The sequence below is a fragment of the Impatiens glandulifera genome, chromosome 2 (assembly GCF_907164915.1).
Source record: "Impatiens glandulifera chromosome 2, dImpGla2.1, whole genome shotgun sequence".
NCBI lineage: Eukaryota > Viridiplantae > Streptophyta > Magnoliopsida > Ericales > Balsaminaceae > Impatiens > Impatiens glandulifera.
Window position 1 is genome coordinate 3,402,340 of NC_061863.1, and position 10,956 is coordinate 3,413,295.

The 10,956-nt window shown below is 33.2% G+C and overlaps 2 protein-coding genes across 2 annotated transcripts; one reads left to right on the forward strand and one right to left on the reverse strand.

Annotated features, from left to right (window-relative positions):
* The first annotated feature begins 805 nt into the window (after nt 1-805).
* On the forward strand, nt 806-2,020 carry LOC124924154 (heat stress transcription factor B-4-like). Its single transcript, XM_047464230.1, is given in 3 exon segments — nt 806-1,033; nt 1,518-1,626; nt 1,629-2,020. Coding segments are annotated over 3 exon segments (729 nt in total).
* A 5,461-nt stretch (nt 2,021-7,481) lies between these two features.
* LOC124927325 (DNA-directed RNA polymerases II and V subunit 8A-like) lies at nt 7,482-10,687 on the reverse strand. The gene is made up of 5 exons (XM_047467722.1): nt 10,562-10,687; nt 9,745-9,855; nt 9,208-9,347; nt 8,202-8,296; nt 7,482-7,786 (listed from the first exon to the last, which is right to left on the reverse strand). Exons 2-5 carry the CDS (start codon nt 9,815-9,817, stop codon nt 7,675-7,677), a joined length of 420 nt encoding a protein of 139 aa, XP_047323678.1. The 5' UTR covers nt 9,818-9,855; nt 10,562-10,687; the 3' UTR covers nt 7,482-7,674.
* Between the last annotated feature and the right edge of the window lie 269 nt (nt 10,688-10,956).

The following is a 10,956-nucleotide window of genomic DNA, read 5'->3' on the forward strand; positions in this document are numbered from 1 at the left end:
GATTAATAGATACAACACTGTCCCAAATAATTTATGAACCAAAAATTATTTTGTGTGAATATTTTTCAAAATTGTTATTTATTTTTGGTTCAAAATTTTGCTCTTAACATTTATTTTAATTTTTTTAATGTAAAATTTACTAAAATAATTATTTTATTATAGAGTCTATTAAATAAATATTTAAAGACTAAATTTTTTATAAATTTTTATTAAATTAGATAAGTTAAATTTAGGTGTCAACAAAAATTTATTTATTCTTAATGTATCAACTAAATATTTTGTAAAAAACTCAATAAAATCCTAAATAACCAAATATGAGCTACAGATTTTTAAGTTGAGAGAGTATTTTGAAATAACTTCATTTGTTTTATACACAAATCCACTCGATCTTAAACTGTACATGTTTATTTATTTTGTAATTTTAATTGTTATCTCATTGGGATAATCTTTTATATAGTTAACTCTGTAACATTATTTTAAGGTAACAAATAAAAATGAAATCCTTACTTAAAGCCAAGATTATAATTTAGAAAGCAAACAAATCACAGAGAATCGTACAGTCCATTTATGTGAAATGGGGGTAAAATAAAGATAGAACTTCGGGAATATGTGTCTGTCTCTGTCTGTCTAGAACTTGAAATGTCCCAAATAATAATATTAAAAAATATTTTTCAAGACAAACCCGTGATGCCTACCTATTTGACTCTCAGCTATATACATAAACAAGGATTGAAAAAGAAGAAGAAGAAAGAAAGAAGAGGAAGAATCTAGGTTTATAGCTTTTTCAAATAATCCATATGTATTAATGGCGGTTATGATGGAAGACATACATGAAAAACCAGTTCCGGCGCCGTTCCTAACAAAAACATACCAACTGGTCGACGATCCAACAACCGACCACATAGTTTCATGGGGACACGACGGCGCCTCCACCTTTGTCGTTTGGCGACCGCCGGAATTCGCCGCCGATCTCCTTCCAAATTATTTCAAACATAATAACTTCTCCAGTTTCGTTCGTCAACTCAACACTTATGTATTTACTCTCTCTCCCTCTTACTTTTTCATCTTTTTTATTATATGGGTTTTTGTGGATTTTGGTTAAAATTTTGTTTGACCTAATTTTTTTAAAGTTTTATTGATTAGGAGATTTTTTTTTCACATACAAAAAAAAAAAGTGATGGAGTAGAGATGACAATGCACCGAATCAGAATGAAAATGGGTTTATGGTCGGGAAATACGCTTACCATAAACCCAATTCGAGACCTCATACTGTGCCTTTTATCATTCCCACTCATTTTAGTTTATTTTAGAAAATAGGTTCATATAAACAATTTTTTCATATATTGAAATTTTTTATTATTATAAAAAAAGTAAACTTAACTCTGTTGTCATTAACATGTTTAGATAGGATAAATGGAGTGAAATGAAAAACAATTGTAGTTTTGGATAAAAATCTAAAAAAAAACTATTATCAAACAAGTTCTTAATATATATATATTTTTTTGTCTGGTTTCTAGGGTTTCAGAAAGATTGTTCCAGACAGATGGGAATTCGGAAACGAATTCTTCAAACGTGGTGAAAAACATCTCTTATGTGAGATTCATGAAGAAGAACATTTCAAACACACCCAAATCTTTCTCCTTCTCCTCCTCCTCCATTAACCCAGTTCGGATTCTTCTCCAATTATTCATCAGATATCCCTTCCTCGTACTCGACTTCATCGTCACTGTCGGAAGACAACGAACGATTAAGGAGGAGCAACAACATTCTAATGTCTGAACTTGCTCACATGAGGAAGTTATACAATGATATTATCTATTTTGTTCAAAACCATGTTTCTAAACCCTTTTCTAATCCTAAAAATGAGATGAGATTGTTTGGAGTTCAATTGCAGTCGCCGGCGGCGAAGAAGAGAATTCAGTTGACCCAGAATTGTTCTTCAACAATGGAGAATGATGATGATGAAGAAGATGATGATGAATTGTTGGGCTTGAATTTGATGCCTCCTTCTAGAGATTAATTACTTTTGTAATAAGTTTTGTTTGACTTTCAAAAAGATGCTTTTGGTATTTTATATTTGACTCATCTTTATTATATAAATACTAGATAGGTAGTTTAATTGTTAAAGAGTTTTCCTTAAATTCCACTTATAATTCTTGTGTTAGATTTTTTTTTAAAATGTAAAAGGGTTGAATCTAGATAAATTCTTAAACTAAGTTATATAAATAAAATAAATTTATAACCCACTCAAGTGACTGACACGAGTTGTTTTCAAGAGAGTAAAAGTTTTCGATTTATGGTGTGTGATAATTTTAGAATCCTGTATTCAATAAAATAATTGTTTTTTTAACTGTTAGTTTATATAATTAATTGTATATATAAATAACAATAATTTATAAATGTAATTTTATTATTATTTAGTGTATAATAAAATTGAACGATTAATTGATATTGATTGTTTTCGTGGAATTCATCGTCAAGATCGATCGCCCTTACGCGGTCAACGAACTCATACTAATGCAAGGACTTGTTGCAAGAAAATTCGGAAATTTTAAAATCAGTCTACCGAAAGCCCTTGGTACTTGTCTGATCAATCACACTAATAGCTTCAATAGACAAATGTGTAGTTTATTTTTGGTATTTCACCGGTTACTAAGATAGTATACGTATAGTAGGCTCCCTTCGCTCGCCTATTGTATCGGCTCGGCTTCGTCCTAGAAGTGTTTGCGCCTCTCTAGGCTTTTCTATTGCTCATGACGGGTATATGGATCTATCTATGTATAGTGGTTGGCCTTCGTTAAGCTTCGCCATCAGGGACTAGTCGCTTCTCGAATACCTCTTTACTTTATATGGTCTATGCCTCCTCCTTGTCGCGTACTTTCAAGTAAGCAAGCTACCTTGTTTGCATTCTAGAAGCTACCGTGTTGGGTCAAATTATTTTGAGTAACGTTATTTTAATGATGTATTAGTAAAACTTTGATTAAGAATGAAGTTAAGCCGTCTAATTGTTTTTGTGCAGGTGCATCAAAATATGTTAAGTTAGACTTGGTTTGAAACTAGCTAATTAGACGTGATACGTAGTTAGACGTGCAGTCTAACAGATACGTAGTTAGACGTGCAGTCTAACAAATACGTAGTTAGACGTGCAGTCTAACAGATACGTAGTTAGACGTGCAGTCTAACAGCTACGTAGTTAGATGTGCAGTCTAACTCCATTAGACTTGGTGGTCTAATGAATCTTTTTATTAGACGTGGGCGTCTAACTTTTTTAGACTTGACAGTTTAATGGAGCACGTCTAATGTCTCGCTTTAGCAGCTGTTTGAAGTTAGCATACGTCTACCCACGATCAACTAGTTGCATGTTACTCCTGCTCCACTCATCTGTGCAGACCAGTACGCCAGCTATTTGTATCCAATGAATGAATGCCACATACACGAATATTCCTCCCACTACTTGTTCAGTAAATGACAGTTTCAGAAGAATATCCAGCGCACTAACAGTTCGGTACGACCACGATCCTTGTGCACAGAGCCTGTTGTCTCTTGTACTATGGAGGCTTTCCAATGGGCGTTTGTCACGTGTCCATCTAGAAGATTCGACCATTGGTGTCTGTCTTCTATATATAGATTCTCAAGGACAACGGTCGACGTACCAGAGAGAGCAACAAGTTTTTACAAGTGTACCAGATTACTGATTTCACAAGCCTCACCTGTTATCAATATTATACTCTTGCACTTTCTGATTTGTAGATCTTCAAGTTCAAGAGAGAATCAAAATCTGTCTAGCTGAGTGATATTCTTAAACATATTGTAAGTTGAACAGAGCTTGTTCTATTCAACAGTTAGCTAGCCAGTAAACTGTAGTTGATTCAAATAAGTATAGTGAATCCTTCCGGTGGTTAGAAGAAGGGGTGACGTAGGAGAGTTTGTTCCGAACATCCATAAACAACTTGTTGTGTCTTTTACATTCTGTATTTCATTCCTCATTGGTTCGTAATTTCGAACCTGAGCAAACGTTTTTGCACTTAAATCGTTTCAAAGGTTTGCAAGGGTTTGTAAATAATAGAAAGTGATATAAATCTCTATCAGAATTTCTATCAAACTATTTTCCATAAGTTATCATCAATAGTTAGACCCCCGTCTCTATTGATTACACCGATTCTATTATACTGTTTCCCGCCTCCTTCATTCCTACTGTTGTTTCATTTGATGTGAATGATCGTTTCTTCAAATCATATTCAATCTGATTAGATATGTCATTGAAACTGATTTCGTTCTATCTCTACTTTATTTTCAGATTCCGAGGATGAGTTGGCCGACCCTAACATCTATATCTGAGGAGTCGGACGACGAAGTCTCCTCTAATAATAAAGATGTCTCCGATGTGATCGACAAGCTTTCTCTATTGTTCTTTTTTTGTCGGGTTCGGTCAGGAGGAACAAAAAAGATTCTTTCTATCAGTCAAAAGTGGATACCACCCCATGCTCCCACGATCCGCTTACCGAGGGATAGAAGGGAAGGATCGGGGCCCAAAGCAAGTTGTGTTAGGGTATAGAGCCGTAAGCGCGGTTAGGGTGATAGAGGACGTACTCATAAGGTTCATAGAAGGATATGATCAACCCGTTGATTGTTGGGAACTTTCACTCCTCCATATTCGAAATATGTCTTTCTAGGAGCATTACGATCTGCAGCTCAAATGGTCTCTTATGAAGTCTCTATTGGTATTATTCTTATTGTGCGCTTTGTGAGTGCGTTTGGATCCGCGAAGGCAATCGTTCGGATATTCTCCTAACCCAACTCGGGAAGGGAACCTCGGCATGGGGAATGTCCCTATCTCGTCGCAAGGCTCATTGTTAGTTGTGGGTCATAAGGCGGGCTTCGAGCGGGCAACTTTATCTGAGAAAAGGTCGGGGCACAAGGGTCCTGGTACTATCCAGGTGCGAATGACCCCGGAGGAGACTACAATGATCAGAAATTTGACTCACCGGCCTAAACGACGAGCAAACACTCAAACGTGAGAGCAAGGGATCACCTAACGAATGGACGAGCTTCAATGAGGGATGAGAGAGGAGGGCAAGAACAATGCTTTCAGAGAAGTGGCAGTCCAAATCTTATCTTATCTACGAGAATAACTGACTAAGCCGTGCCATAAGGAGTCATTCTCAAAACGGACGGGGCCAAGCTTTTAGGTTGTTTAAGTAGGTTGGGTGACAGATCGGACATAGGAGACTACAGAGGGATATAAACTAGGGAAAATAATTTAATTCATACGACGATGCCGCCCATTTATCTTTCGTGGAAGCCCTCGGCAAAGAAAAGGGTTGCAGGTGATGGCGCGTTTTACTTCTTATCTAGAGAGGGACGCTTCAATCGTCCTATTGGGTAGTGCATGGCAGCTGGTATAGATGAATAAAGGTGGACCGCTGAACGAGACCTATTCTCGACGGTAAAGAGTTAACTAAGTATCAGATCGACCAAATTGAACAAATGATAGGTCAAGATCATGTTGTCCTAACTGCGCATTTTCAGCTTATTCTCTCAAAGAGCTTGGACATCTTTCGATGAGTAGGTTCGAAAAGAGACTGAAGGCATCCCTATGTGGTTAACATTTCCCTGAGATGCCCAGCCTTTATAGACAAGTAATACATCCCGCCATTCCTTATTGCGCACTTCGGTGTGAAGAAGAAGAGCAATCTCTAGTTTCGAATCTAGTCTCGGCATCAATCCCAAAGGCCTCTAGTCCCAGAAAGAGACTTCAAAGAAGTAGCTCGTGGAACTGAGTTCCGCCAACCCTTTCTTGCTAACAAAGCTGTCCAATTCAATGAATGTGTTTACGTCCTCTCTTCTTAGTCTACGATTATCCTTGCTCTTCCTCAGATGTGGATATCTTTACCTGGTCGAAAGTAGAAATGTGTGATTGTTCATCTCGGTAATTCCTTCAATAAATATCACTTTTTTTTCCGAAAACCCCGTATAGTTGCCAAAGGGGGATCACTTACTACTATGTTAGATCGGATGTCAACTTGTGGAGGCACCATTCGTTACTATTGGACACATTTCTCCTTTTGTATTCTTTTTGTTCTTTGTCATAACTCCCATTTTGGGACTTTTAGAAGAGAAATCCTAATTCTTATACGGATGAGACTGATCACACCTGATCAGTGAAGAATTCTGACACTAATCATTTACAAGTGAGTATTACACCAAGAATTGACAAGCGTATGAATTGCTTTCAGTAAAGTCTGAGAGTTCCGGTATGACTCTTGTTAACGGGATTATATTAGTCCTCACACTGAGACCTAAAATGAACAGTCTAAAGTCTAAAGTAAAGAAGAAGCTTAGCCGATATTGAATTCCCGGAGCTGGAGGTTTTTTCCTGATCAATAGGAGGGACGAGATTAAGTTACCAAAGGGAGAGCAAAGCGCTTCTGGAAAGAATGCAAATACAGGAGTTACATCTTGCTTCCTCATCTTTTTTATCTTCTTGTTGTCTACCTCTGGTCTTACTTAAGGTATAAAAAAACACTTTCAGCCCAACTATATTTTAAATTAACTTCCATTTTGATTTATTTGTTTTAAAGTATATAAATAAAATATAATTAGGAAAAATGATTTTTAAGAGATTATAATTATTTTTTCCATAAATGAAGTGGAAGTTGAAATCATTGTAGAAAATTAATATCAATTTATGTTATATAGCACCATTTTAAATTAAGAGTTGCACATTATTTTTTATTCAAAGATATTATTATAATATTTTAATGTAAGATTATTTTTAAGTTTTAAGTTATGATATTTATTATGAAAAAATATTTTTAATTTTTGAGTTATTTTTATTAGAAGAGAGATGAGAGGAGAAATAGGAAAGTTAAAAAGAGATACAAAATTTAAATTTAATTTGTTAACAAGAGAGGATAAATTAATTAGTGGTGAATAAAGAGATGATAAATTAGTTAGTTTATGAAGAGAGGTAAATTAATTAATAAAATAGATAAATTAATTAATATAAGAGTGAGAAATTAATCAGTAAAGTGAGGAAAAAATATTCTTATATATATATATATAACTCAACTATGATAAGACTTGCACAATTTTAATGAGACTATGTGAAAATGTAATAAATAAATAAAAGATGGATATAAACATTATAGTTTTAATCATTTATATGTGGTTAATAATTATAATTATTAAAGTTTCAACTCCAAAAAATTCTTATGTTAAATTATATCAAAGTCACCTTTATTATATAAAAAGTAGATTCATAATTTTAGAGTAAAGATGTGAAATAAATTAATTTTATACTTAATTACTTTTACATAATAATATTAATATATAACCAAAATTATTTAAAATAAACTTTATAATAATTTTATAAACATTACCAACAATTTGAAGTAAAACTCAATTTTAACTATATTGAATTGATAGAATTCTAATGCCATAATATTTGTTTGACCCAAAATTTGGTATGAAACAAATTTCTTTGAATTTAAATCCTTAAATTGCAAACCAAGAAACATGATCCAAAAGACAAGACACAATAACAGATACTTTCCTACTTTGAACCAAATCATGTTTTTCGATATTAAATACATGCGTACATAATCGCGTCTCCTGTAATAAGTTTTGTTGTCGATTCATCCTCCAAAATATTAAAAACTTCAGAATTTCCCTTCATATCTTCCTTATAAGGAGAAATAAATTCTGATCAACCTTAAATTTACCCATTAGAATGGGATCCCCCTTCAGCATCAATTGAAGACCACCAAATGAGATATATACTAACCTGAAGAATTAATAACACAAAACCTTTCAATATAAATAACACGAGAAGTAAAAAATTAAGGGAAAATCCGATATTATGCCTAATGACTCTTGAGTTTGGCAATTATAATCAATAATCCCTCAACTACAAAGAATCGTAAATTATTCCCAAACCAAATGATCAACCGTCATCTTATATCATCAAACAATATTTTTTTTTCAAATAACCCTCATTGAAAACAAGCTCCTAAGTGATGGAACAAGCTTGAGAGATTTCATAGGCAAAAACAGTAAGATTAGATAGAATAAGTATGAGTTAAATAGACAGGTCTTCCAGCTTTAGACTAAAATTTTTGGTCCTACGGTTTTCTATTTTAATAGTAACCAAAGCATTCAAACGAAGTAAAATATTGTAAAGGGGTTTGTCAAATACATACACTTTAGCTTGTCCGCCTGAGATTTCATCAGACATCTTGTACAACAAACCGTGCATGACATACTCAAATTTGTCAGCCAGCGATATTTGATTTCCCTGAAATTTGTGATAAAGAAAAAGGTTATTTGCAGCTATTACAACAGGGAAGAAGAAACTATGACTGAGAAATAAAACGCAGTTCATATTCACTTCATTTTTCTTTCATCTTTAATACAACAAGCATCGATTGCATCTTAACAGATCAAAACATAAAGAATATATTTCTTTTCTTACTGGAAATAATGAAAAGGAACCAGAAAGCTGAAGCATATGTTTACATATTACTGATTAACTTGTAAAAAAATGGATACGATTTCCAGGAAACTCTTGAGGCTTTTTTGTTGCAAGAAAAAACATTGTTTTAAGTAAAAAGTGGGTGATTGGTTTAATTCGGTAAAATAACCAACATATCCTTATCATCCTTATCCTTATGATTGGCATATTTGATCTTGGGTTATTTCAAAATTACTCTTTATCACATCACCTTTCTTTTCACCTAATTTATCAACTAAAATACATTTACTTTATTTTTATAAAATTTAAATTTTAAATAAAAAAGGACATTTTAGTAATTTCACCCAAATAAGATTCGGATTTCAAATAACCCCACATCAAACAAGTTCTTAGGGCTTTTCTGATGTAGGGTTATTAGGAAAAAAAACTTTGTTTAGTGTAAAAAGTGGGTGATTGGTTAAATTTGGCTAAATTGACTAAAATATTCTTATAATTAAATATTTTAAAATGTTGTAAAAAAATAAAGTGTAAAGATAATTTGGTTAATAGCTTGAATGATTTGATTGATGATAGGATAAATGGTTTATTTGGATTTCATTTAAAAAGGCCTTATATTGGATTTGGTCTTCTGAAGATAAGATCATGTTATACAAACTATTAGTAAAAAAGCTTGAATAGTGAAAGGGAACAAGTCAATTAAACCATTAGAGATCAATCTTAAAAGAAATTAGTACCTCAGAATCAATGGATCCATTCAATGATGTAGTTAATGCCATCCTCAACTTGTCCCCAACCAGAATTTGATAAATTGAGGTGTTCACATCTAACAGCATCTCTGCGCCTGATTTCTCACTTTTTGCTACAATCCGGGAAACTGAATACCCCACCATTCAAAAATAATTAGATTGAATGCATAACAGAAACATTGATCAAGACTTGCGATTCTAAATAATTATTCTTACAGATGTGAAACAATGAACTTATGACAGAAGTCAATGCAATAGGATTGAGTAGAACCAATATTATAATATTCCTAAATCATCAAAGATTCAATCTTAAATAATTTGTGACTGTCAATCTTTTGGTTGTGAAGCTTAAAAAATAAGTTATGATCACATAAAATGAAAGTCCTAGGCACAATGTTAGAATTGATGGAAAGAAATTATGTTATATTTGTTCATGTTCGAGAATAAGACAACATTTCTTTGTTCATTCTAACAACCAAAAATTGAAAACACAAGGACAGTAAGATAAATTGCTAATCCTCATACCTTTGTCAAACTTTTTCCCATCCGGATCAAGTTGTTCAACCTTCATGACATCGTCAAAATAAATATCGATCATATTTGTGGTAAACTTCGTCTTCCCAACACAATCTAGACCTAATAACATGAAAGACAACATTGTAATTGCAGAAAAAGAATAAGAATCTTGATAAGCTTCACATAGATAGACAGACAGACATTAGACAAATACTAGCCAAATCAACTAAAACAAAAAGCAGTTCACAAACTAAATGGAATACAGCTAGGGATGAATCAACTATAACCTGTACCTAGATTGCCACCCTCAATAATAATTTTGTACATTAAATAGAATAAGTTAAATTGGATATATTTTAGAAAGTATAGGGGGTATTGTGAGTTCCAAATAAATTTAATTTCTTAAGATTTCTTCAATATTGAGAGTTTCTTTCTTTACAGGGTTTCAGGCCACGCTATAGAACTCCTCACCTTAAGCTTCCTATTATTACCTCAGGAGGATTCAGGAAATTCAAAATCAAACACTTTCTTCTTGGAACGAAGACTATCGACAAAAGGAAGGAGCAGAAGAAGAACAAAAACAAGAAATCTTATCTGTATTCTGATTTCGTATCCGTTAACTCGAAGCCTAAGGTATAGGTTAGCTCAAATTAGGGTTCATCTGTTGTTATGTTCCATTTTTATTCTTTTTCTTCATATAATTTGCTTTTAAACCTAAAACAACATCCCATCCCCCTTCTATTCTAACTAAATTAGTCATTTACGTACAATGGACTTACTTTACAGTAGAAGTAATAATCCAAGAACTATAAAAGAACTTACGAACCTGGAGAGAGAGAGAGACTGACCGGAGTGTGGCTGGAATGCGACTACTGCGTGCGGCGGCTGTTTTCTTGAAGAAAATAATACTTATATATTTTGTCTTGGGCTCGTGGGCTGCCTTATTTTAAATTGGCCCATGTATTCAATTTTCTTTTTTAATTTTCTAATATATATATATATATATATATATATATATATATTTATCTCTATTATTAAATAGAGGAACGATAGAGAGCGCTACTGGGAGAGCGCGACTGGGAGAGCGATGCCTACGTGGGTTGACAGGTGGAATTAATAAATAAATAAAAATATAATAATAATTAAAACACGTTTGGTAGAATATTATTTCCTCTTATTAATTAATTTCTCTCTCCTTTTGTTAAATAAATTATCTCTCTT

What these genes read in the sequence shown, in the direction of transcription:
- LOC124927325 (XM_047467722.1), bottom strand. Translation starts at nt 9,817, where the DNA reads ATGATCGATATTTATTTTGACGATGTCATGAAGGTTGAACAACTTGAT. An exon ending in TGGGAAAAAGTTTGACAAAG is followed by an intron (nt 9,348 to 9,744) that starts GTATGAGGATTA and finishes TGGGGTATTCAG; the next exon opens with TTTCCCGGATTGTAGCAAAA. An exon ending in TCAGGCGGACAAGCTAAAGT is followed by an intron (nt 7,787 to 8,201) that starts GTATGTATTTGA and finishes TTAATTCTTCAG; the next exon opens with GTTAGTATATATCTCATTTG.